Below are 27,872 nucleotides of genomic sequence, written 5' to 3' on the forward strand. Positions count from 1 at the left end.
ATTTGACCGACCGACGATAAACTGTCCCTTGAATTGAATGAATTGTTTTCAAATTCATTCGAATTAGTTGAATAAATCGATTACATTTGGATAATTACTGTCAACAACGAAAGAACATTAATAATTTTGGATTCAAAGCAATACGACTAGATTGGTGACAATAATTTCAGTTTAGTCGATAACCGAACGACACTATAAATTACGATTCGGATAACACCTTCCGTGGGTAATTTCACTGATCAGGAAAAACGTGGTTGAATATTATTTTTGCTGTTTTTGTATGAACGAATAACCAACAAATGTTTCAATTACGACACCCATTTTCTACAAACAATTTCACATCAACTGATCTACGAATAAGCTCATCCAGCATTTGAAATATGCATGTATAGGAATCAATGGAGCTGGAGCAATGTTGATTTTTCTGTTCCTTCTCCCATAAATGGACTCATACATCAAACGGTCAATTTATTCTAACAATAAATTCCTAACGACTCACAGACAACTCCAATTACTGATAAATTGAATATGGAAAGTAGAGAAGCCAGGCTCATTCAAATTCCAAAAAAAAAAACGATTCTATTGTAATAACTTTATAATCGCAGTTCTTCTATTGCGATAGCGACTAACTTCAGTGTGAGTCGCCCCATGTCAGGAGATTTTTTTTCTTCAACCTACTCGCAATCGCATTGTAATCTGTAGCGCATTATTAAGTGCAAATATTCATATGCGTTCTTAAATTAGAGAAAAAAGACAACTCTGATTATTTGTTACGGAAAAGTGAGCAAGCAAGTACCTAAGACTCGTCGTTTTTTAATTTAAACTCGGGCGAGAACGGGAAATCGTCAAGGATGATCGATCTCACGGTGAAGACGTTGGATTCACAGAATCACGCATTCTCTCTGGCGGACGATGTAAGTTTTTAAAATAATTTCCCACTCCTTTTTGAGTTTCGATTTTGCTCGGTATTTTTGTCAATCATCCTGATCTATTATTTCTAAAATTTGTGCGAATCATGTATATGGAGAACGATTATACCTATTCTGGGAAATTCAGTGACGAAACTCGCGCAACATCGTATCGATTATTACGCGGTAAAAAAGTTAAAAAGTTTAACGTTACATCAACGTTGAAATAACTGACGTTCATGACTATCGTCAAAATTTGTGACTTAGCAATCTTGAAACAGATCAATAATTCCCAACTGCTTTAGTTTACTTTTCTGAGCAATCCTCAACATTTTCGTATTTGTTGTCTTTTTTTTCTAATCGGAAAATAACATTCAAAAGCAGATTACCATTCGGGAGTTCAAAGAACACATAGCAGCAACGGTCAACGTTGCAGCTGATTCCCAGAGACTCATTTATTGCGGCAGAGTTCTTCAGGATGAAAAACATCTCAGCGATTATGGTAAGTCTTCTCTTTTACTCATTTTTTTGACGAAGTTGCTTTAAAATCAACCATACATAATCTACATAATATCGAGAAGAAAAGAAGCTTAGTCATTGATATAACAATGAAACAGTTGTTGAGGAATAATTGTGTTGATATCTCATGACAAGTACTAGGAAACAATAATACACGATTGCTTACAGAATCAATTATATGGTCGTTCTTTCACATTCTTTCAAATACATATTGTACAACGTTTATCATGTTTGCATTTTAAAAAAATATGAAACTTTTTTTCATCGAGTAACTTTCGACGCTTGCTCCATGTAATTTTCTACTTTATTCCTTTTTTTCCCTGTTATTTATTAACGAATACACACGAATCATGTGATCTGCCAAACTTGTTTCGGGGGTTCTTGGTTATAGGTTATGTATAAAAAGTTTGCATCAATTATTTACAAAAAATAAAAATTGATAAATAATGATATACGATATAATCAGATGTCAACGGAAAAGTTATACATTTGGTACATCGAGCACCTCCTCAATCTGCTCAACGTGGGAACGGCAGTAGCCAATCGCACGGACAAGGTCAGGGACAAAATGACCAGGATCAGAATCGAAGACATACGTTTAGACAGGCGAGAGCTCAATTTCATGGCAATCCAATGTATCTAGGATCAATATCCATTCCAGCTGAAGTTGTTGAAGGACATGGTCTGTAAAATACTTCAGCATTGGCCCATACGCTTTTTTTTTCATTTCTCTGTTCCGTACTAAATAATGGTTTGTGTGATTTCTAGAATCGCCGCTACCACAGTTGAGCATCACGCTGACCGATAGCCGAATAATGACGGCGCGACGTATGCTGAACGAAGCAAATTTGGTATTGGATCGGCTCGAGAATGAAACGAGTGTCGGACGAGGCTCTGCGAGTGGAACTAACACTGCAGATCGTACAGATGGAACAGTCGCAGGGGAATCTTCTACATCAGATTTTAGTGCTTCTGAAAACGACGTAACATCCGCCAGTGATAGAGATTCCGAAGTACTACAAAGTATTTCAGAATTCCTAGCTCGGCGTAATTGGCTTGCACCCGATGACGCGACCTCGATTCACTCAAACGTCGCTTATCAAACAGCCGTTGGATTTTATCGAGCGGTCAGGAATGCACCGAACAACGAGAGAGCAGGTGAATTCACGGTTTATTATAAAAACGATCATCTCGTTGAATGCACGTTATGACAATAATGCGACTGTTTCTTAGCGAGCAACGATGGAGCTTCGGGTACCGACGTATCGTCTCTGGCCGCTGAAACAACTGATGAAAATCAGTCGCAATCCTCTCAAGATCAACAACAATCTCCACCACAGGAGAGGGCTACCGCGGGTACCGATCGATCAGAAAATAACCGCGCGTCCGGAGACACTCCAAGGTATTGCACAGTAATTTTACTTTTTATCGATATAAGTCTTATCAAGTAGGCAGGCACATTACTTGAGCGTGTCTTGATCAAATTTAGTTTAATTTCGTGACAACCACTAACGTAGTTCGCAATTCTTCGGCACGCTACATTTTTTAGAAATCGTAGGATGGCTAATTAAATTTTTTGGTTTCAAGGACCATGTCGATGGCAGCGCTACTGAGAACGCTAATGGACACGGAGGATAGACTTCGTCCTCTCTTATTGCTTTATCGACAGCTCATGTTGACTGACCCCGTAATACCCACGGAAATGATTGGTACAAACGGAAATCAAATTAGCCTTCTCGAGCAAAATCAACGTCTGGTCGATTGCGTTAGCGAATGTCTTCACTATTTGGCTCACGCTAATCACGCTCTGAGTGACATAATTGTTGATCTGGGACAACAACCACCGAGAAATTTGCGTTGTCGTCCTGTGCTTATTCAACACTCTGCGATACTGCAGGGCACGATACCGATCCAAGTCGAGGTCAGTAAAAACTATGAAACCATTATTGTCAAGTTCTTGTGAACTGTATTGTTGCGAAGCTCAATATAATTTTTCTCAAATCCCGATTGATTGAAAGCAAAAGATTCGTTATTCGGTTATATGAAATTGATATTTTTCATTGTATAAAAACGCACTCGTGCTTTGAAGGCTCACATAAGCGTAGCCCGTAATGATGGAAGCCAGGGTGAAAACGGTGAAGAGACCAATGGCGAATCGACGAACAGGCCACCGACTTCGACAGCGGGTGCGCCACCACCGAGCACTCCGATGCCATCGGACACAGGAAGCGAACAATCGGAAACGATGTCTTCGACTCCTGCACAATCGTCGGAACAACAGCAGCAGCAGCAGCAGCAGCAGCAACAACAACAACAACAACAACAACAACAACAACAAACGCATCATCACCCGCAGGTTAATTCGACAATCGGTGCAATATTCAATCTAAGAAACAACATGGAAGTTTTGATGGAAATGGCACCTCCCGAGAGCGGAGGTGGAATAACCGTTAACGGAGTTGGTGCAACTGCTACTGACCAAGCTCAAAATAATGGCAGTAATAATAACAACAATGTTAACATCAACAACAATGCTCGTAAGTATGCCCCTCTAGGACAAATCCTACCTTGAGTAACAAGTCGGAATCGATTTTTCTCTATTAGATATTAAAATCAGATTTCATCATGTTTTCGCAACATTCTTTTCAGCTGGGGCAAGCGGAATAGCTGGGATTATTCCATGGGGTCCTGCTGCACCACCCGGTCTCATTCACAATTTAATGAACGCTGTTGCTGGTTATATAGCACAAAGTGCTGGAAACGCAGCTACCGCTGCTAACGTCTCTGTATCATCATCGACGCCCACAACTTCATCCCCAGGTGCTTGTTCAAGACGAAGAATCGTGACGGAGACTACCAGGCGTGCCTCTCGAACTCCCGGTCAAAGCACACAAGCCAGGTACTACTTCAATCGATTGTTACATTACCAAGTTTGCGAAACCTTATCATAGGCATTTAAAATAATTCATCATTTTTTTTAGAGATTTCATGGGAAATATTTGTTTTCCGTCGTTTCATTCTATGCTTTATTCTGCTTTATCGTGGATTATACTTTTCAGGAGCAACGTTGGCACGCACCCAACAACATCGACTCAAACACGCAGTACATCCCGGCCTCATGTCTTTCATTCGCATACTCACCCACTTGGCGTGGGTGTAGGTATGGGACATAATATGGATTTCGACATGCTTTTACCGTGCAATTCGCATCACATACGTAGATCACAACCAAGTGCAACGCCAAATAACAGCACTGCTACGTCGTCGCCTCAACAGACCAGTCAACCTAGCCATACTTCAACGCCGAATGGAGTCGTTCCACCCCAATCGGGTAAAATTTATTCTTTTACTTTCGAAATTTCGATGCATGTTTTATTCACTATTTAATTGGAATACGTCAATTTTTCAATTTTCATTACAGAAAGCTCAACAACGCTCGGGGAAAATGTTTTTAACGCCACGTCAGGCAGACCTGCGACGGATGTTCGATTACGAGATCAAATAGCTAAGCTGCGACGATCTGACGGAACGTACGTACTCCATTTTCCAAATATACGCTCATGTTTTTGGCATTCCATAAGCTGAAAAATAAGAAAAAAAACGACCCAATTATTTTTCAATGTTTCGTAATTTTTCAATGATCATTATTCTCTATTTTCAGGGAATCTGATAATGCCGTCACTCTTGAAGAATTGCTTTTGTCTCGAGGAATTAATGTGTGTCCAGGATCATTGCCTGGCTCTTTACTGGGGCAACTTTATACAGCATGTGTAAGTTTAATAATAAATTGTCTCTTGAATTACAAGAAACAACATTTTGTTTTGTACTGAACTATTTATATTTATAATGTGTACGGATTCGGTAATATTTAAAAATTTTTTTTTTGCAACAAAGTTGAAATAGTACATTACGATACGTGTGACTTAAGCTGCCTATTATTGCACGGCGTGAAGTTGGCGCCCGAGCGTATAGCGAGGGTGCTAAACGCCGTGCTATAATAGAGCAGCTTAATTCACGAGTATCGTATACTATTTTATATACGGTGCTATAAAATATATAAAATATCTTAAATCTTACACTTTACGAATGAATGTTGTTTTCACCACAGGCTAAAATCGAGCTCAGCGAATGGTACACCTTAATAAATAATGGGAAATTCAATCGTGAAGACACCTGGCGTCGACTCAGACCCCAATTGACGAACTTAATATCGCGCAGCGGAGAATTTCCGTTAACATTTGCGCAACGGATGTTATTAGAGATTGAAGTATATCTCCGCAATACTTGCGGCTTCGGTGATGCCTTACCTATTGACGATAGTCAATGGACGGGACAGGACGTCAATATGAGAAATCTAATCGGAGAATTTCTGGGAGAGGTTGAAACTTATGTGGAAAACAATGGTATTTATGACATCAGTATGCAGATTTCAAGATTGCCTCGTGTTTTGTCCCCTGTTGAAAGAATTGTTCTCTTTTTACTAAAAATGATTTAAAAAGGAAGACAAAAGTTTCCTTTTAATTTGAGCTTAGCGCATTTACAATCTTGTGCATTTGCATGATAGCAAATGGTCGGTATACAGAGAACAGGCAAATGAATATTTTCAATACTATTTCGCTTTTAATTTTCCAGAGGGCACGGCGGATGAAGAATGGGGCACCAATTTGATCGAAATCGTTCAACGTTATGCGCGCAAAATATGCAATGCATTCCGTAGCAACCCGAAATGGAAACAGGCGGGGTTGGAAATGTTTATTCGCAGATTCGCTGTAAGTGGTTATCAAAATAACCTTCAATATGTAAGAATAATGGAATCGGAGGCCAAAATGTTTAATGAAAATGGAAATTTTTAAATAAATTATAACAGGTGCGTGCATCGTACAGTCAACATCCAGAGCTCCGAGAGTGGATCGTTCAGACCGTGGCCCAGTGGTTCTGTGAATATTCCCAACCGCGGGAGGGTGAACTCGAAGCGGAAAATAGTCGAATCGACGAAGCTCGGGCAACGCCTATTTTCGAGGACATCGCCGGTATCCTGAGAACGCATGTGATTCCACCACAGCCGGAACCCGAGGTGAGCAGCCCCACAAAGATACGTCAACGATATATATCTAAAGATCGTAAAAAGCAAAATTACTTGATACACAAATTTATGCACATTTTCTCAGCCGATGGAAACTGAGGAGGCAAGTAGAGCCAGAGTAATAAATGATCCGTTGGATGTAGATGACGGTGAACAAGTCCCGACAAGCTTTCCCGGCCACGAACAACTTTTACCGGTAAATTATTGAACCGTTTCAATCCTCGAAAAATGTATTTGATACAAAGTATATTTCAATTAATATGAAAGTGAAGGAAACAAACGATTCGGACGTTCGATCAAAAATTACTCCATTCTGTTGAGTCTCGTTTGTGAAACTATGGGTTGTTATAAACCACGCAAATGAGAATGCCAATGACTGACCAAAGAAAGTGGTATTTTTTGACACATTAGAACTTGGTCGTGGAGGAATAAGGAATAACTGTTAATCGAAAACGATTGATTTTACTCGAGTCAAAATGATTTACGATTTCTCATTGAATTGACTGCTTACAGGAATGGGTACCGATAATAGCGCGTGACGGTATTCGCCAAAGACGGCAGTTACAGTTGCAAGGTGAAGGAATGACGGGATTCAGTGATGCTTACTTGGAGGGTCTGCCGACAAAGCGTCGAAAATTGGTGGAGCGTTTGAAGCCTCGTTTGTTGGTGAATTCAACGCCGAATCAGTCGTTGATATCAGCTTCGGTGGAACGTCTCGTAAGAGAAAGTGTTTTTGGGGCAAGCGTTGAAGAAGCTGATGGTTCTGCGGCGGCGGTTGCGGCTGACCCAGGGGTCAGACGAGCCTTTGGTCAGGCTATACGCGAATGCCTCAATCCTCGGAGACTTCAATCTCCAATTTTCCCGGACGCGAGACGTTTCCCAAACGCGACGAACTATTTTGCAGACAAGGATGAACCCGGCAAACAATGAAATTGACTGGGTCGAAGGAGTCACTGAATGACAGCAAGAAAATATGAAACTCCTGTCGTATTGAAATTTGCTGAACGTTGACATTTTTATCGTTCCGATGCAGTGACATTTCTTTGTCAATAAATATTTCTCAAAACTTTTATGCAAACTCAAGGAACAACGTTCTTCGAATCTACTCGAGATTTTTCTTTGAATGCAACCAATTGCGAACGTAATTTTTCCTCATTATAAAACCAAGGAAAAATAATAACGAAATTTCCACTGCATCGTTGGGATGCAAGAGAATATTCTATAAGTTTTTCATCATTTATCGATTAGTTTCCTTATTTATTTAGTCGCCAGCATATGCCCGATTCAGTTAAAGCGTTTACTAAATTCATTTAAACACTATTTCGAATCATTTTCGAAACTGAAATTTGTCTAGGGATAATGGGAGGAATTTGAATGTTTCCTACCCAAAAAATCGTTGCAAATTTCAACAGGATGGAATAAGGCGATATATAAATATGAAATTATGTATTCGTGGCAAAAAGACGATAGCTCGGTACGAGGATGGGATAACAATAATAACAATATTAATATGTAATGATAACATACAAATTATCATTGAGGGAAACATCGATGCAAAAGCAACATTGAAATTCACATTGTTGCAGAGAGCAAGATTAATCTTTTCTTCCTTAGATTTTTAACTTTAGAAATTGTCATAATATTTTGCAGATATTCTCTGCACATACGCGAAAAAGTCTAAATGGTTTCAACAATTTATGTAGCTCAAATCCGTGGAAAAAAGTGAATTGAAAAAAAAAAAACAAACATCGCTGAATTGCACCGATGCAATGATCGATATCGTTCCGCGTAAAGAGAATCCTTTTTGGGATAGCTATTTATCATTAAATCTAGCCGAAATATTAAGCTTTTCAACGCACCATTGTACCATGTATTGAAATTAGCGATGGAAGGCTCGAAAATGCTTGGGATTGTACGTAAAAAAAAGCGTGAGGGGTCTCAGCGTCTTTACCGTAATTTTGGATAAAAATATGTAAAATGTTCAGTGACGGGGAGACGATAAAATCAAAACTTGGTTCCTTCGCAACACTCCATACTTGTCTTCGTTTTCGTTCTTCTCCTTCCATTATTTTTATCAATTTTATGCTCTCCGAGGACCGCAACTTTCGATCTTCTTTGGTCGATGTCATTCTGTCCTTCTTTTTAATTTAGATTCGAACAGTCCGACAGATTGAGCTCAACTGTGAAATTTGATTTTTTATTTATGAAAATAAAAGTTTATACACTTTTACAGATTCGATGACAAATTTGAAAGCGGTCTTGCCCGGTAAGCCCAATGCAATTCCCTTTTCGCTGATTATTCTTTCTCATAATTGGCGTCTTCGGTGTGGTGTCAAAATATCGAAATATGAAAATACGTTTTCCAGTCCCAACGACGGATGTAGGAACGCAAACGACAAGAGCCTTAATAAGCTTTCAGACTTTTTATCTTTTCAAATATAATTAATCAACCGATCGTTATCAAAAAGTCGTAAGAATTTAACGAGCAGTTCAAGTGAGATGAGCAGACCGAAAATTCATCATGTGTGCACGAAGTGCTACGGGAGTTAAGAATGTTAAGGGGCCTTGAATTCTGTATGCAGGAAGTGGCGCGACCCGTCACCCGTAGAGCGGCGCACGGCGCCTCGCGTTTCGTGCAAACGAAAACAAAAGAAAACCAGAAACAACAAAATACTTGAGCGACAGTGAAATTTATCGTGGAATTGCAAAAAGAGTAATCGCAGACTAAAAAAGGGAGAAAATAAAAAAAACTCAAAGTTCCTTGACATTTGTTTATTTAATTGATAATTAAACGATTGTGAAATAAATATGCCATAGATGAACGAAAATAGTGTGAAAAAAGTGGTTGCATCGATTGCTAACAACGATGGGGGGGGGGGGGGGGAGAAGATGGCTGATGGGAAGCAGGAAGGGAATGAGATAAACGAAACGCGGTAGCTCGTTCGTCGGGTTTTCCGCGATCTCGGTATTATCGGGAATGCGAAGGGTAACGCGTGAAAAGGAGTTGGGCGATAGAGGATAAAAATGTAAATGAGAGAAAATTAACAGATAGGATGATGAATGATGCGTGGCATCGATATATGAAGACGCAAATAGGTCGAGACTAAAAAGCTGCAGAGCTACGAAACGGAAAGAGGATCGGGGGGTTAAAAAAAAACTACTTGAGGAAGACAGAGGAAAACAGAAATAAGAAGGAGAGAAAGAGAAAGAAAGAAAAATATCGAGTTCGGTACGTGTCGTATAATGATGTAGCTGTCTCGATTTAGCTTATGTTCTTGGGAGCGAGCCGTTGGGATACTAAGTTGAGTCTTTGTCCGTGTGTTTTTCGTTTTTCCTCGCATAGCAGGAAGCGCGAGAGAACGAAACGCGTGTATGTAAAAGTAAGAGAGAAAGTAAGAACGAAAGTGTCTCTCTTGTGTGAAGTCTTTTGATTTTTCGAATGGTGAAACGATCGTGCGGCGAGGAGGATGGGATGGCTCCGCGCCGGTCTTTGGAACGCGAGTATACGTACGAACGCGAAGACTCTGTACAAAAGGAAGAACGAAGGAAAAAGGAGACCAAGATCCGCGTTCTTCATTCTGTCATTCTGCCCTTCCTTTCCTTTCTTTTTTCTTCTCTCACTGATACTTACGGCTCCTTATTTATCACGGCTATTTATGTTGTTCGTTTTGCTGACCGGCGTTTTACACGGTAGTAGCGTGCCGCGACGTGCTGTGGCGCTACTGGTTTTATCCACGCACCGTTTTTCAACATCGCGTCCGGAACACAAATCATCTATCGAAAAGTTATCAATTACAATAAGATCAAACAATGTGTTTACTTGCATCTCGTGTACCGTTGAAACAGTAGCAAAAGAGTACAAAATTTTCTATGGAAAAGTGTAGGACGATTCTCTCCTATCGGTAGTTCAGTCCTGAGAACAGCTGGAAGAGAAGCTTTGAAAACTTTCTAGAGCGATTTCCAGGACTGAACAAAGATAAAAAAAACTTTTCCCAAGATTCTCGTAGCCAGCAATGCTCGACTGCTCTATGAGCTCTAACATATTGATTCCATGCAATCTTCCTTCGTATCTCAAACGACTACTGTCAAGTTCCAAAGTTGAGATCTCGTGAGCTTCAACAAGGAACTATTCAGGAAATAAATATACGGCTTAAACGCAGAAATTATTCAAATATTTGAGTAAAAATTTGATGTCGAACTTGTTTGCTTTTTGGGCTGCTGTTCGACCCGAGACACTCCTGTGTACATGGCCGATACGCATAGGATAAATCGCGCAACTTGAAGGGTCGAAAGAAAGGCGTTACACACACACGCACGCACGCACACGCGCGCGCGCGCGCGCGCGCTCGGTGAATTCTCAACGGGGATAAGAGAGAAAGAAAATAGTATAGATATAACGTAAATACCGCACCGAGTGTACATATGCTACCCGCCACCCCACAATCCCTTTTACCCCTTCCCCATCGACACGGCCCGGCATCGCGAGGCTCGTTACGCGTCCTCGTGCGTGAGGCGCCCGCGCTTAGGTTAACTCTGTATGCGTTGGCGCCAGGCTGCATTCTCGCATTCGTTATAACCAACAACCCGGGGAACCGGGCCTCCTATAGAGTTATAGTAAATGCGCTTTTAAAGAGTAAAGAGGAGAGAAGTCTTACGGACGCAGCGCCCAGATACCAATCGCGGTGAATATCTCCACTTTCTTTCCTTTTCCATCATTCGACTTCACCGCGTTCGTATAGGTGCATCGCTGCGTTTATGACGACATTAAATCTATCGTCGAATCTTTCGCAGTGCTCAATTACCTTTTCACGAGGAACAGAAAACAAAAAATAATAAACTCGGAATACTTTCTGGCATTCGATTGCGACTAATCACCCTCATTCAGTATAGCGACGAGTATACTTCGCTTCGGAGGAGCTTTGAAAACAAATCTCGCTTCACGGATCACACGATGAAAGGTGGCTCGTTTCTTCAATATTTCATAAGCGATACGAAGAAAACATTTTTATCTCTCATGCATCGATCGAACCATTTCTTTTATAATAATTCAAAAGTTCCAAAATTAATCGATTTTTTCGCAACAATTAATGTTCGATCTTTTCTCCATATGCTTAACCTCACTTTTTCACGAACTCCGCGTCGCAAGGCTCAAATCGGTCCTGACTACGAATCAAATGACGAGTTTATTTACCAGTTCGATCGTTTATACGCGGTATACAAATATTCGAGCACATTATTATCCAGCGGTCGCGCTCGGAATGCGAAAAATATTCCATCGAATAACACGCACTTAACGACTCGATTGAATCGTTCAGTTGGACAGTTACTCATTGACGGGAAAATAATTAAGAGCCAAATACGATTTTAACGGTGTTGGAAGGAGTGACTGCGGCAATTTGGCACGTCAAATTTGACGATGGAATATGATAATACACGATGCGTACTGTAAATACGCACCTTATTGAGTCATAAACGTAAGAAGCGAGAGATCAGGAGGACGATGACGATGTGGGACAACGCGCTAGATTGCATTTACCATCGACGCCTGTCTGTCGCCACCCCAGGAATCTCGTTTACTGCTATACTATTTTCTTCCTCCTCGTCCTCGCCACTCCGTTACAATATATACAAGACGATGCGGAAGAGATCCGTTTGCACCCTTCGACGATTCGTTCGACCGGAGACACCTCAGTTTTAACCTAACATTCGAAGAAGCAATTTTTCGAGGCATTCAGGCCCGATAAATCGAGCACTATTTATCTTCAAATTGCAGCAGGAAATTGGTAAGTTTTTTCTCACATTTTCATTGTCATTCGTCAGTATTTTTTCCATCGATCATCAACATTTCGTGCTCAACGATAAAGTTACTTTTTTTTCACAAAAATTTAATGGAAACAAGAGCGAGGAAAAAAGTTGTTTTCAGCATGAGGGGCGCGGAGATATTGACGGTGGAAAATTGATATTCGTACACGGTGGTCAAAAAGCGAAGACACACGGACGTCGTACGAGCCCAGCGCGGAGGCATGAGTAGTCGTTGAACGTATTTGCACCGATAAGAGGATCATTGCTCAACTTTTGACCTTTGCTTAACCGCAAAAAAGAAACCTCCTCGAAGAAAATATGACATTAGTGATAAAACTGTGAATACCCTCGAGCGGAGCGATCGCGCGTCCTTCTCTTTCCGTTTATCTTTCTCTCGCTTTCTCCCACGCTCCTTATTTTTTCGAGTGTGCGTGCGTTCGTGCCCCGGAGCGTCTGCCTTTTCGCAAAATGCATTAAACTCGCGCTACATATTTTAGTGATCGTCATTCTGGCAATGCGGAATAACCTTCCTCGATTCTCTCTCCGCCCACGAGATTCTTTCGAAGCCTCAAACCTTCGCTGCCATTATTTCACGTCGGCGTTGTTTTCCATCCTTTTTTCCATACTTTTAAAAATGCCTTCGCTCGAGTCACACCTTCGGATCGATTATTCCGTGAGTTTTTATGAAAATTTCCATCCTCGAAGTTCCCTCGACCGTTCAACGTCGTAATTCGTCTTACGATTTATTCCAACGACGTCGAAAAAATTGTAAGACTCGGGTAGAAGCTGCTGGATCATCGTACGCTTGAGGAAAAACGTACTAAATAAATGTCAAAGTGTAAAAAGCGAATCGAGCTCAATCCCGGAATAAAACGAACGACGAATTTGTGCAAATGTGTTAAATCGAAGTAAAAAATGTCGAGACGGTCAACGAACGAAAATAATGTGGGATAAGACGACGAAAAAATCGGCGGGATGCACAGTCTCGTTGAAAATATTCAGAGGCAAATTTTCATCGCTATTTTCGGATGAAAAATGTGCTCGAAGATTGAAACGATCGCCATGAACGAATAACAATGAGTTTTTCTTTTATTTATCATTTCTAAATAAAAATTCTCTTCTCGTCTTTCGCGTGGAATTTGTCGTAGCGCCAGAGCATCCCTCAACCTCGGAATTTTCGAGTTTCTCGTCCCGGGCTATCCTCCCATTGGGATTTCAGATCGGGGAGAAAAATTGCCGGCTCAAGAGGCCACGAGCTTAATACGCGTGTGTATCACTCGAGATCGCAATACCGAAACGTGGCTGTGACGCGCTCGAGATATGTTTCGCGAGGTGGACGAACCTACGAGCGTGCCCGGAATGTTCGAGCTCTCCAAACGCTCTCTTCTCTTTCTTTCTATTCCTTTTTTCATCTTCATTTTCACCAAATCCCCATTTTCAAGGTGTTTTATTTGCGTTGCCTTGAGAAATGTTCATTATCGCATGATTTACGCGTGCTCGCTCGGGCTCGGTAATTCTATCGGAATTCTTTCGATTGTTTCTTTCGAAAATAACTCACGAGGAGATTGAGTCGGGCGAAATGAGTTTTTCTTGCGTTTTTTTTTGTTTTTTCAAATCTCAGCTCTCGCACAACGACAATTCGCGTACGTTTCGAGCGTCCGTTTTCCAACTCTTCCTCGATCCTCGTTCTCCACCGATATTTTCCTCCCCCCTCCGTCTCTCGTCCTCGGCTGCAACGACGATTACGCAGTTTATCCCGTTTATCGAGCGCGCCGATTCCCGAGAGGGGAAATCGAACGAACCGTGCGTTGTGCTGACATTGTTTACGTCGCCGTTCATTCAATCGTTCTGTGTACAGTACTACGGGCTTCGAGTGCACTCGAACTTTTCGCAGTTATTGAAAGAGAATCGACAACGCCTCGATTTCGATGTTACTTCGAACCTTCAATATTTCAGTTTTTCGTAACAAAAGCGACGTGAGTTTTCATAGAAATATCGTTCCCTCGCGATTCAGCGATTTCCGGCGCGAGCTCCTTCCAAACTGAATTATCTCCGTCGTCGATTTTGAAACCGCTTGAAAAGAGCAGTTCGATCGTTCGCTCTAAACTCGAAGAGTGAATTCCCGTCGGAATGAATTTTCGAGATTCGAGAACGTCGCGAGTGACACAGTTTTTTGTCTCGGCTCGACTTATCATTCACGGGCCGGGAGGGGGGGCAGCGCGCACGAGTTATTTACGTTTTTTTCGTCCCTGCTGTTGTGCGTTATTGTGACAGCAGTGGGCCCTCTCGGATATCTGGCATACGATTTTCTTGAATGCCAACGAAACGGACGATAAATCTCCCCGAGTACGTGTACGCTACATTACTATGTACGATAATGAATCGAGCTGATTAGAAAGTTATCTCGTCAATAACGACAGTCCGACGCCTGTGGCTGCGCGATGCTGCTGACCCATGTTTCGGATTTACATCGTCCTCAGTCTCGGCGGAGACGGTTCAGAAGAGTGGAGAAGACGAAATAATGCAGAGAAAAAACGCTCAAAGAGCGCGACTGTGTCGCTTCGTTAGCGATATAAATCTCAACTATTTAATGACAGATGACGCTCTGTCAAACTCCGAGGGGGAAGGAGATTACGAATCTCTCGCTCATTCACACATTTCGTCCCGATAAACCGTCCGCTCTTTTCATTCAGCTTGAGACATCGAAAAAAAACATTTGTTAGACACACATTGAAATTTCTGTCGATTAAACGTTACGTAAACCCGCCGGTTGAAGCATCGGTTTATTCCTCGATCGATGCTTCCTGATCGATCCTTCGCTGTTCGAAAATCGGCAGATTTTTCTAAACCGTTAAGTTTCGACGAGGCCCAACGATTGGAAAATCGCGCAGGTGAAAAGTTGTCGTTTCTCGTGTCCCAAGGCTCGTTCCTCCCAAGTTTTTTTCTGTCGTCTCGTCTCAACGGACCAATGATTTATCGGATCGATTGAAAAATTCGAAAAAATGTAAAAAAGTAAGTTTGCGCGAAGATAGGATGAGTTCGATAACAAGGCGTTGCATACCGTACTGTCGATGAGCCACGAAACGCGCTCATCAAATACTCGGCGTAGCGAGCAAGAGAGAGAGAGAGAGAGAGATGGAGAGTGTGGATGCTGTGTGGGTCTCGCGGCTGCGGGGATGAGTCGGCGCCGCGAGAATCCGACTCATAAATCGGAGAGAGCGGGGCTATAAGTAAGTCTCCCTCGTCCAGCCGCGGTTTAATGTCGTCGCCGCATTCGTGGCGCCAAGTAGAAAGAAAGAGAGAGAAATAAGGGGAGCGATAGGCTCGAAAATCGCGGACAGTTTGAATCTCTCTAATCCGAAAAGTAATTGAGTTGCCGAGAATAAAGATAAATAAATAGGAAAATAAAAGCTTTTGGAAAATGTCGATTAATTCGAGGGCGGTATTGAGAGTTTAAGAATATCCTGTGCAGAGTGCAAATATCAAGAGGAGGATTTTTCATTTCAGCGGAAGGTTGTTATCCGAGGGAGAATACAAGAAAAATATCTCTAAACGAAATAAAGCAGTTGGAAAATAATTGGTGCGCGTTTCTATCGGGAAGTGCGAGTGGTGTGCTCCGAGTGCGACGATGTGACAGTGCACGAGCGACGAAAACTGACAGCCTCAAGGATCGTCGTCGCCCCGATTAAAATCTTGCGGCCGAAGAATATCGGAGCTCCGTGAACGAAGCGAGGGAATCGCGATGAAAATCGTTGGAGAACAGACGTCCTGATTTCTCCTGGATCCGAGAGACGAATCTCGAGTCGGGCTCTTCGTCAAACGTCAAAATAACACTCGTGTCGCGTAAACGTCACGACGCAATCTCAGGCTCGTTAACACGAGAGAATCAGAGCCGCGGAGTAGATCTTTGATAAAGGAGAAAAGGAGGCTGCGATAGAAGGATCGAGGGGAGAATTCGGGCTCGGGAGGAAAAAGAGTGGCGTGAAAAAAGCCGGCGGGAGCACCGGCAGCAGCAGCTGGAGGGCCAACTTGATTGATAGTCGCCGCTGGAGACTCGCCCGCTCTCTTTCTGCATCGTCGGGATAGTCGTTAAATTCCGAGGCGCGTTCAATCCGTCTTGTTCTCGCGCGGGCCCGCGCTCCCGGTGTTTCTCACTGCTTTGGAGGCTTCAGGGAGGAAGCCCGGTGTCGAGTGATCCGGGCCGCCGCGCATGGTCCACCGTCGCTGGATCATCGCCGATGGTCACCTTCTACCGGGTCGTTCGTTTGCTCCCCGGCGAGGGAAAAATCCCCGCGAAAATCGGGTCATCCTAACGAGGCTACGAAGAGTTTGCACGAGTGCCGCATGAAAGCGACGACCGGAGCGTCCTTTCCAACAATTATTATATTACTCGGGATAATTATTCGTGAATATTGTCATTGCTAATAAGAAGAAAAGAGGGCCACGATGTCGGGGCTGCTTTATACCCTCCTCGGACTCGCGGCGAGTTTCAGCCTTCACTGCGCGGTTCGTCGTGAAATAAGCCCGTGCACTTGTCGTCAAGAGGATTTTTCGACACCTGTCATTCAAGCCAGTCCGCCGGCAACCGTCGCGACCGACCCTAATAAAAACAACAATGGCAACGCCAATAATCCTAATCCGGTACACATGCATGGCGAAAGGATCGAAGTCGTTTGCGAAAGAATGGAATCTTTCGGGCAGGTCGCCGATGCTCTCAGAGGCAAATTCACCGCGGAACAACAAATCACTCTGAGAGTCGCTCACTCACAGCTCAGGGATATATCGAGACACGATTTCAAGGACTTACGAATGTCCATCACCAAACTCGAGCTCAATCACGATCATCTTAGGTAAGTTTGTTTTCGTTATTCCTTATTCCTCTTCCTCGTTCCTCTTATTCGATAAATCAATTGACATACGCAGTCAAATGCGGCGAATCGAATATTTTTATCGTGGTTTATTATTTCTTCGCTAATAGCCTCAGTTTCCAAGATTTCTCGTATGCCTTTCTTCGGTTTCTACATGGGCTTTCACGGGACACTTCCAATTCCGGAAATACCCCACCATCGTTATAATTATTGCTGCTCTCTGTCGTTCGAATCGTCCAAAGATACGAACGTGTTACTCGTTAATCACCCTACGAGGTTCGTGACACTGAAAAAAAAACACGCGCACTCACGGAGCGTAAAAAGAGCCAACAAACTTGACAGATGATAACCTTCTTATCCTAAGCCCCCCGGGTCTCACGGTCTATCACAAAACGCCGTTATTACTACCGCACACTCGAGTATCGCCAATTGTTTTTGTCTCTTGTGTCAAGTCAATAATCCGTGACTTTGGTATTTACCACGAAAAATCACGCTGAGCGGTATTTTTTTAGTTTCTGGAAGACTTCATTTTCCGAGAAAAATAACGAGGCGACGTGCACAAAATTTGAATAGAATTCTTCTCGATCTTCTTCACTTTGTTACACTTTTCATTTCACTTTTTCGTTCGAACAAGCCGCCAAAAACTGACGGTTGTCCCGCGTCTGACCCAACAGCCGCAACATCACTTGCAGGTTATGATCGACCCTCGTTTTCTTCAAATCCACTGATTATGTTGTATATTTCAACTATAATGTTCGTCAAACTTACGCGAATCTTCGCTCCGATGCACAATCGAATGCTTTGATAGAAAAAATATGAAAATAAAACACGATTTCTGTAGTTTCGTCCGTTACGCGGCTGTGAGAATCGGAATTTTTGAGGTTATTCGAAGTTTGCGCCCGAAGCTCGATCGGAAGTTTCTCTCCGCGAACAATTTTCCACAGGATTTTAAACACTCATTGTTTTGTCGAAAACTCGTTGAGATAATATCCCAGAAAGTGGTTGGAAAGGGTTAACTTTTGTTCGAGAATTGCCAGGAGTTTGAATATGAAAAGCGGTCCGGGCAAGTGTTAATGGAACTCGTCCAAGTTCGACTACTAATCGGATGAGAAAGAGAGAAAGTGGGAAAGTGCGTGTGAACGAAGGAGAGAAAGAGAGAGAGGGAGAAAGTGAGATACGAGAATTATCGCCTCGTGCTACATTTATCATTGGTAGTAATTAAATAATAAGTCGCAACGACCCCGTATTAAGTGAATAATGAGGCGATAAAGAGAGCGAGCGCCGCGCGTTGAGTGAAATTCTTTGGCGAAATTTCAACTCGTCGGCGCGACATTCGAATTATTCCTTTCTTGTATGCTTCGAGTCAACAGAATGCTAATTGTTTAATTAATGAAATAATGTTGCAGGCTGTCACTTGAAAATCGATAAATTCGTTGCAACTTTTATTGCTTTATTTATTGTTATTTTCGTCATTCTTTCAGCTCCGTCGATGGCGAAGTATTCGCCGGTCTTGGACGAACTCAGTTTCTCAGCCTCGCTGACAACGAAGTCCCCTCCGTGCCACGACATATACTCTCTCATTTGTCGTTACTGCGAACTCTTGACCTCTCGCGAAATCGTATCAGTCGTATCGATTCGGACGATTTCAAGGTAAGCAAATTACATCAACGAAACGGTACGTCGTTTAAGAGAAAAAAAAATGGACTTGGATTACGAATAACGAGGAAGAGAGCCCCCCCCCCCGGGGTCTCGAGCAATATCCTAACCCCCATGACGCTGAAGTTTCCAGCGTTGGAGTTCAACGAAATGATCGAAAATTCCAGTAATTCTCCTATTCTGTTCCCTGCCAAATTTGCATTTCGTAGTTTTTCAAGCTGCCCCAACGATTCGTGAAATAAAAAATTGGTGAATTACAAACGTTTTTTTCGTTCATTTCGTTGGACTCCAGCGTTGGAAACTTCAGCGTCGTCTAACCTCCAAATGCTCCGCTCGTTGAACTTTAGTAACAATGATGCCTTTCCTGTTGTGTTGTTCCGACCAGTACAATCCGACGTTACAACATCTTTCGATGGCCGGAAATTCGATATCGGAAATGGTACCGGGCTCGCTCCCACCGCTCGTGCGCCACTTGCACGTTGGTCGGAATCAATTGAAAACATTGAATCGAACTCTCCGGTAAGTGAAACGCACTTTTGTACAGCTGCTTCATATCGCGTTCGAAAGATCTTGGCGAGACCGAAGAAACCGGTTTGAGGCGGATCGGGACATGCTATTTTTCACCTTTACGCTGTGCCCGCGACTCGTCAACGATTTTCTTCGACCCGTCGCTCGCTTTTCACTTGCCGTTAATTCGCTGCGATATTCGATTGTACGTCTATTTCGTATTTTCCACCGAGCGCGATCGTGGTACGCAGTGAATGAAAAAAATCATTTTCCCGAATAAAAACTCGAACTGTCGCTTTTTTGGTCATCCGCTTGCTTATTTTTCCGTCTCACAACAAGCTTTCGTGATGCACTTTGACGTCGTGAGAATTTTCCACCATCGAACCGATTAAAAAACGAAGAAAAAAAACACCACGAAAAAAATGATGATTTTAAGAAATATCAATAAAACAGGGACCTCAATCAACTGGAGTGGCTGCTCATTAATTCGAACAAGATCGCTACCTTGGACGGGGAACTTCCGGCCTCGGGGCACAATCTTAAGATGCTGTACGCGGTCGACAACGAATTAACGCATTTGCCGCGGGAGTTTCATCATCTTCATCGCCTCGAAACGTTGTTCCTTCAGCACAATAAGATCAGGAGCTTGAACGGTACACTGAAAAAAGCCCGTCGTCTCAAGTTCCTCGAGATATCGCACAACGAGCTGCAGGAGGTGATGATCAAACATTCGAATCGTCAATGTCGTAGCGCACGACGAATTCTTATTAGTCGAATAAATTTATTATCGTTTCCTTTCTCCACGTTTCAATCTCATTACCTTTATTTGTTGTTGTTTTTATTTTGTTTTCTTTTTCTTTTTTCTTTTTTTTTTCAATTCGATTAATTCCCGTTCCGTCCGACGATCGTGCACGCGCGTTAAAGCGTACGTGCGCTGGTGTTTACGTCGTTTTACGGCAGGCACGTGCTGCCGTGTACGCACGTTGCGCGAACCTATCTCGCGTTGCTCGGAGGGGAGAAATTCACTGAGCGGAGGCGTCGCGTGTGCCGCGCGCATCAAACCAATTTACTCATGTACATAACTCGGTTATTACGTACGTTTACGACGCGTCGTTTCCGCTTCGTGACCGCATGCTCTTCCTCTCTGTCTCTATTCTTTTCTACCCTCCACCTTCCGCCTATCCTTGCGCCCCTCTTTCTCATATTCTATTTCCAGATTGCAAGATTAGACAATTTATCGAATTAGCCGCTTGCTAACCTCAAATTACGAGATTCCGTTGCTCCCCCTCCTCTCTTGCCGCGATGCGAATTCCATACCGAAATAAAAATATGGACGCGCGTATCGAGAAGAAAATTAGATGAAACGCTGTCTCCATTTGTCATACTATTTGTCTCGAAAGACGACGAGATAATAGTGAAAAAATGGTGTCCAGTGGTAAAAGTAATTGCACTGTTGCGTTTTCGTCTTCCGCACTGTAACTAATTGATATTAAAATTTAATCGTTCCCGTAAAGCTAAACGAGGAGGATTTCGTCGAAGCCGAACTCCTCGAGGATCTCGAGCTCGGTCACAATTCTTTAAAGTCACTCGGGGGCGCTGGAGGAAGGACACACGCGGATGGCAGCGCATCGAACAGCGCCCTCTGGCCTTTGAGATCGTTGAAATGTCTCAATCTCACTCATAACGAACTTGACGAATTTTCCTTCGTTTCAGTACGAGGACTGAGGGAGTTGCGCTTACTTGATTTATCCAACAATCGAATAGCTCGACTCTTACGCGGCAGGCCGCCGACAGAGGTCAGTTCTTTTCACGATTCAAGCTAAAATCTATTCAACGACCGTTTTTGCTATTCGCACTTGGCTCGGCTCGATCAAATTTTACGAATGTCGCATAGAAATTACAATTTACTTGTTTTTATTTCTCCGGGGGGGAAAAAAGCAGAATTTGGTTGAAGAAGAAGGCGACGAAACGGCGGGCTCGAGTATTCAAGATCTGCAGTTGCAGCATAATGAATTACGAAGTCTCGAGGGTTCACTTTTCGTAGGAATGCGCGAGCTGCAAAGATTGAATCTCAGTCACAACGCTCTTGGGCCGACGATCGGACCCCAAGATCTCAGTGGTCTCGGAGCTCTCAAAGTTCTCGATGTTTCGCACAACAAGCTTACCACGCTCGAGGACACTTCCGAGGTATTTTTTGGTTATGTCGCTCAATAGTAATGCGCACCGCGACAACTGGACTTCACGAGTCTTATGCCGTCGTTTTTTCTGATCCATAATCGCAGACGTGGTTACCCGCGCTCGAAGAGTTGAACGCATCTCACAATCTTTTGGTCACACTCTCGGAGCGCGATTTCCGAAGATTCCCGATTCTCTGCTCGGCCGATGTCACGGCCAACAAAGTTCGATCCCTCACGCCGGAACTCGTTGCGAATACGCGGTGTACCGTACACGGAGTCCCCGATGTTCTACGAATTTATCTCCAAGGTAAGCTGCCGTCGAAAATTCAACGCTCGACAACAAATTCTATTTCCACTTCTTTACATTTCCCAAAAATAATACGCATTCCTCCATCACTCGATTTTTTTTCATCACACAATACAATTTTTCGAACGGAACGCCCTCTATTGCGATTCGTAACGTGACCCCGTCACGGAACATCTGTCGGATTCTTGACAACATTGTCATTCTCTCTTGCCTGCTGCTGATAACACCACGCTCGGGGATCATGAAAGAATTTCGCAAAAATTAACCCTCGGTGCACACATTCATTCATCGCCGAGAGTTCATTTTTTTATTGTTATTTTTTTACTTTTCTTATTATTTTTTTATTCACGAGCTACGGATGAGAGAATCGAGATTGACAAATCCCTGGGAGAAATCCGTATTAATGTTTACCGTTCTTCGGGCAACTTTGGTCGCGACGTTATTCACTCGAAAATGCACGTAACGCGATTGGAATGACGCCCTTCTCGTTCTAAGAATTCAATTCACGTTCATACGTCGTTGTGTAGGGTTGTCGAGACACGCTTCGTTCCAACGATATTCATTCATTATCAACGAGGTCGCCGATTAAATATTCAATTCCTACATTATAATTCTACAAGCATGTACGATTTATCGTACGAACGAATATCGATCCATCGTATTATTGGCTCCCCCTCCCCACTCTCACTCTCTCTCTTTCTCTCTCTCTTCCTCCTTTTCGAGATAATTCACTGGCGCCAATGAATAGTGCGTCTAAATCTTTATCATACATGTCTCGCTTTCCCAATGACATTTTTATATCCTCACTTATCTCCAACAACGAATTAATGCTAGCTTCGAATTGATATCACATTTTTTTAAATTTGTTCCAATTGTCGCTTCGTATATCGTAGAGGAACATCCATTCCTCGTTTCAACAGCAGAGCTGATTTTTTCTTGAATAAACTGGATTTTACAAAACTTCAGTAAAACCTCATTCGAATTGAGTCAAAGAGGATTATTGATTTTACATTTTTATTCGTTAAGACAACATTTTGTTCCAGTTCTAAATAGACGAATCGAATTCTTACGAATTTTATAATTCGAAAAAAAATGGTTAACCTTTGGATAACACTCTGACCGAACGATTGAATATTATTCAGATAATCCTATACTTTGCGACGCTGGTTTGGCCGATTTGACAGTCGCTCTCGAAGTAAATCACGCCAAGGTTTATGGGTTCTCCAACGACTGTCCAACGACGACCAAGACCCCCACAGAGGTGACGACGCCACGGCCCCCGCTGCCGCAAACACTATTCCTTGCAGCAGCAGCGGCTGGCGGTAACGTATCGTTCGCTGCGACACTCGAGTAATACAATGTATTTTATTATTTAGATTATTATTATTATTATTATTATTATCGTTGTTGTTGTTGTTGTCGTCATTAGTTTGGTCTCAACGAAACACATATCGCGTGTCATAAAAAAATTCTAAGAATGACGATCGGAGTATCGTGAACATGGATGTGCTAGGTTTTTGTGTATTCGATTCAACGAAAAAAAATTGCTCATGAATTTCACCCAAAGGCAACGAAGCCGTTTGAAAAAATGCATCTCTCGTTACGAGCCGAAAGAAAATTTATTTATTCGCAGAACGTGTGTTACTAAACAACGTTTCGAAAATGTATTTGCTCTCCAAGATGTATTATAAACAGGGGAGAATTTTTCATGAAATTTCGATCGAGAAAGACTCGAGTATTTTCAGCGAGGATTTTTTCAGCTCGAATGACGATCCGATTGGAAAAAAATGTCAGCCGAAAAACGAGTGTAATTAGTAGTTTTCGTTGAATATCTTTAGCCGATAGATCATTCTTTTGCTTTTTTCCCTTAATTGTGCACATTGTAAATAGCTCCCTCACTTATCCCTCCCCCTTTGAACGAACAACGATACCAAAACGTTCGGACTAGCAATCTCCCTCGTGTATCGGTTACCGCATGTTCATCATGACAACAAAAAAACGAAAGGAAACAATAATTATTGAAAGAGTTATGATTAATCGTAGTATACGCGTATGTTTTTTACTGCGTATGGTCTTGCTTCTCTCGCATGTATTATCAATCGAAGTTCACTTTCGAGTTATCTCTCCCTCGGTCTATGCAATTTCTCTTTGTGCGTAAGTTTTTTTGCGTGACACAAGACGTTCGTTAAGCCTCCGGAAAACAATATTTTATTCTCAACTCTTTTTAAATGTACTGAAACTTCAAAAAATAAGAATTTTCAAAACTTCTGCAAGGGTTTCAAAGTCTAATCAAATTTTTCGACCAAACTTTCATGTCCTACTCGATGAAGAATGATGAAATTTAATAATAATAGAGTTGCAAGCAATATCGATTCGAGTTGATTGAAAAATAATAATCAGCTGCTTCAAATCGGAAGGAAAATCTCGCATATTTATTGTGACAAAAAAAGCGTGGAGTGAATAATGAAATTATCGAAAAAAAACTTCGCAGGGATTTTTATCGAATGGAATCGACGAGAGAGCTTCGAGTACTAATAAAGTGGTGGATTGGTTAAAAAAAAAACAACGGGACGGGTAGAGCTCGACTCGGGCATCGGGTCAACGAAGTGAATAAAATCTGTTAACTGAATGGTCGTCCGAGAAGGGCGAGAGAGAGAAAGCTTGTACAACTATAATAATTGACAGTGGGCGAGAATGCTTGACCTCGCATTGACTCGGACCAATAAAGAAGAATTGTTATCGACTCGTTCAATGCATACGTAATAGGAATTACCGAGGTCCGCTGGTTTTTCTCCCCTCTCTCTCTCTCGTTCTCTTTAGTTTGTTTGTTTTCATTTTGTCCGGTTCAATCGTGTAGGCGATTTTGCGACGCGAAGTTTCAGAATAATTTATTGGGAGGGCGTGTGTGAAAATATTTGAAGAGAAAAGTTCGAATTAATCAACGAAATATTTTTCTATCAGCTACTAAAGGATTTTTCTTAGTGTAGAGAAAAAAGTATCTTGCTTTTGGATGCTGACTGCTAGTTTTTAATAGGTCGAACTCGAGAGTCGAAACTCATCGGTTCAAGTATTCTGATAAATTGTAGAATTTTCATACATGTAGATATATAAAATATGCAAATTGGCGGGGCGGAAAACCTTCTGTTGGCCGAACGAGCCAATTTTTTATCAGACCTGAAAATAATGGTTAACCGTTATGGAATCACCGACGACTGAATATTTTCAACAAAATCATCAAGACGTGAGATCGCTGTGAAAAAATGTTCAAAGTAACTCGGAAAGTTAATATGACGGTAGTAACGAAAATAACAACGTTGTTGTCATAAGTAAAAAAATTATACGAATTGCAATCACCTATATGAACATTTGACATAAGAATTTTTTCAGTCTTTCATTCTTTTTGAAATTTCGGCAACCAGGATGTTACGAATATTTTGTCCGCAGTAATTGCATTGTGACACTTTGAATATGAACATACAATAAAAATGATTTCTGGTGAAAAGAGAGAAAAATATTTCTTATGACGAAGAAACGGAGTGGAATAAGAGAAGTTTGAAACTTTAGCCTCTAAGTAATTTATCAACACTGTGATCTGCAGTTTCCAATTCTTTCTTTTACCCTTTCGATTAAATTTAATGCGATGAAACTATGAATAATGAAATAGAATAAGAATGGAATGATTTTGAAATTTCCATCGTTCGAATGCAATATTTACCTTTCCATTGGAAATTCAGAGTGTTGAGAAATCCAACAACTACATTCTGATTGCATTCCAATGATGAAAATTTGAATTTCATGAGAAAAATAAATATATATATGATGTATCTCGAGTGTAAAATACAAAGGAATATAAATGATGAAAACAAAAAATATTTATAATCGTTATGAGGATAACGTTATATTTTTTCGTAAGAAACCCTTAGGTGAATGAGATAGTAATATAATTGGATTGTACATGTAAATGAAGAGTGTGTAATAGCGAATCTTCAAATAACTCAGATTTCATCAATAAAGGCTTCACTCTTCTCACAAATGATTATTCGCTGTCTGGGAATAATTTTTTTTTTCTAATCACAATCGATAAACCGAAAAAATCTTTCATAAGCACTTTTTTGTTACCTGTACATGGATAGGTGAATTTCATTTTCAAGGATAATGAAAAATCAATTTGACTAATTGGCTGCAATGTATTTTTTGAATTTCTACCGCTTACTTTTCTTGCTTCAAGTAGTATTCAGAGAATGTGTTTCTCAGTCTGTATAGAAATTTAGTAATATCTCCAATGTCCAGTGGTTTTGTTAAATCCATTGAAGCCGTTATCGCTTCCAAATGGGTTTTTTTCAGAGTAGGTTCTATGTGTTCAACTGGAAATTATTACTCATTTATTACTTTTTCATCATCGTACTTTAATGACACGCATATTTGAATATAAATTTTTCTTACCTTTCCAGTTGTCTTGGAACTTCTTCAAAATCACATAGTATTTATCTCTTTCCAAATTTTCACCTCGGAAAAATGTTAGCTTGACTTTATCAGGATTGTTTAATTCTTCCAAGCCTAGATGTATATCGAGATTCTCTTTGTAAAATGAACACGCATTTTTTATGGCGTTCCAGCGATCTTTCCTGTTTTTTCGTGCCTCTTCAAGTTCTGACAATTTGTAAAACATTAGAAATTAAATTAAAATAGTAGAATCCATGGGAAATATCAAATTGTAGCAACAGTTGTTTTACTAGAAACATGGTCAACAAAGAAAACTAATATTGTGAAAACTAAAAGCGATAGTTCAGATGAATAATCAAGAAATTCCAATAACTATGAAAAAAAATATGAACCTTGCGTCAACTCGACCATTTCCAAGGATATACTCTCTTTTTTTAATTTTGCATCATGGATGTCTTCCTCCAATTTTGATCGTTGATTATTTGCTAGGGTAATCTTCTTCTCCGTTACTTTGCGTTGCAGAATAATTTGTTCTAATTCTGCTTGATGATCTTTTTTCACTTTCTGCAATTTAGCGATGTTTGTGTTGACAGTTTCTTGCTTCAGCTCGATATCTGCAAAATTTAAGTTCCATCATGATTTTTTTCGTTCAAAAATATCGAATCCGGTTTCTGTACTTCAGAGTGCGAAACACTGCAGATAAAATGTTATGAAAAACACTGAACCTTTTTGTTGATCCAAATATGCGTCTAACGAAATCGAGGTTTTCAATTCGATATCTTCGACGAACGCGGTTAACCTCTGTAAAAGCTCAAGCTTCTCGTTGTCATGGCCTTCCCAGATATTATTCAAATTGAAGACCAGCCCGTTGGGTGACATTTTATCAATATTTTTATTATCACCAATTTTTCATTCGTAATAGGGTTTTATTATCGAAATTCTCGCACCGACAGTAAACGTAATTTTCAACGGATTTTTTGACAACACCAACATTATTCGAAAGATGCAGTGTTACCAACATGAGTGGACGACGGAGTAGTTGATGCGACATCTAGTGTTCAATTTTCCAATGGTGGTAGCACCCACTAACGTACGCTGCCACGACTACGCTGCTCGTTGTATATACTTTTGTCGTTTTAATTCTGACTATGAAATCTCAATATACGGAGACGTCATCTCGAAAACATATCGGGGAAAGAAATGGTTTTGTTGATTCCGATTGTGCATGGACGAAACAAAATATGCTTTTCCGAAATTTCATTTCGTTAACATTTCAAATCGCAGATGCTACCTCCAGAACAAAAGCTTCGAATCGTGCGTTCTCAATGTAGCAATAAAATCTGATTCAATAAGATTAAAAAAAAAATAGATCAAATATCGCGTGTTTGTCAGGCACTGTGCATGGTGTCTGACAACAACAAAAAGATGGAGTTTTTATAATTTGACAAATTAATCTTACGAAAGGTCGTACATTTCATATAACCTGAAAAATCATTTCTCATTACCGATGTTAAATGAAATTCTAACTTTTTTCATTTAAAATTTTACTCTTCAATGCTCGACATTCTCGCTCGACAAATTAAGAAAATCTTAATTTCAGAA

General features: G+C 41.3%; 3 protein-coding genes and 1 long non-coding RNA gene across 6 annotated transcripts; 2 read left to right on the plus strand and 2 right to left on the minus strand.

The window, feature by feature from the left end:
• The first annotated feature begins 625 nt into the window (after positions 1-625).
• On the plus strand, positions 626-8,744 carry LOC122412847 (large proline-rich protein BAG6). Of its 2 annotated transcripts, none has more exons than XM_043422774.1 (16): positions 626-914; positions 1,293-1,410; positions 1,894-2,109; positions 2,196-2,585; positions 2,661-2,829; positions 3,015-3,348; positions 3,517-3,964; positions 4,077-4,326; positions 4,487-4,758; positions 4,849-4,957; positions 5,089-5,197; positions 5,536-5,830; positions 6,060-6,196; positions 6,295-6,501; positions 6,596-6,706; positions 7,024-8,744. In XM_043422774.1, the coding sequence occupies exons 1-16, from the start codon at positions 852-854 to the stop codon at positions 7,438-7,440; spliced, it is 3,645 nt and encodes a 1,214-aa protein (XP_043278709.1). In that variant the 5' UTR covers positions 626-851; the 3' UTR covers positions 7,441-8,744. The 2 variants fall into 2 exon arrangements, with proteins under 2 accessions (XP_043278709.1, XP_043278708.1); XM_043422773.1 differs by having other exon boundaries at positions 1,290-1,410; positions 7,024-8,543.
• On the minus strand, positions 4,752-27,342 carry LOC122412857 (uncharacterized). Of its 2 annotated transcripts, none has more exons than XM_043422794.1 (5): positions 26,996-27,342; positions 26,663-26,884; positions 26,271-26,477; positions 26,041-26,191; positions 4,752-5,008 (listed from the first exon to the last, which is right to left on the minus strand). In XM_043422794.1, exons 1-5 carry the CDS (start codon positions 27,147-27,149, stop codon positions 4,933-4,935), a joined length of 810 nt encoding a protein of 269 aa, XP_043278729.1. In that variant the 5' UTR covers positions 27,150-27,342; the 3' UTR covers positions 4,752-4,932. The 2 variants fall into 2 exon arrangements, with proteins under 2 accessions (XP_043278729.1, XP_043278730.1); XM_043422795.1 differs by lacking the exon at positions 4,752-5,008 and adding an exon at positions 10,152-10,284 and having other exon boundaries at positions 26,996-27,339.
• LOC122412861 (uncharacterized) lies at positions 5,915-7,247 on the minus strand. Its single transcript, XR_006261443.1, has 2 exons — positions 7,117-7,247; positions 5,915-6,538 (listed from the first exon to the last, which is right to left on the minus strand). It is a non-coding gene; the product is annotated as an uncharacterized lncRNA (long non-coding RNA).
• ltl (larval translucida) lies at positions 15,558-25,863 on the plus strand. Its single transcript, XM_043422786.1, has 8 exons — positions 15,558-17,162; positions 18,662-18,830; positions 19,222-19,355; positions 19,797-20,058; positions 20,858-21,139; positions 21,285-21,530; positions 21,626-21,827; positions 22,970-25,863. Exons 1-8 carry the CDS (start codon positions 16,759-16,761, stop codon positions 23,179-23,181), a joined length of 1,911 nt encoding a protein of 636 aa, XP_043278721.1. The 5' UTR covers positions 15,558-16,758; the 3' UTR covers positions 23,182-25,863.
• Positions 27,343-27,872: the final 530 nt, after the last annotated feature.

The sequence above is a fragment of the Venturia canescens genome, chromosome 6, assembly GCF_019457755.1.
Source record: "Venturia canescens isolate UGA chromosome 6, ASM1945775v1, whole genome shotgun sequence".
In the NCBI taxonomy this organism is placed as follows: domain Eukaryota; kingdom Metazoa; phylum Arthropoda; class Insecta; order Hymenoptera; family Ichneumonidae; genus Venturia; species Venturia canescens.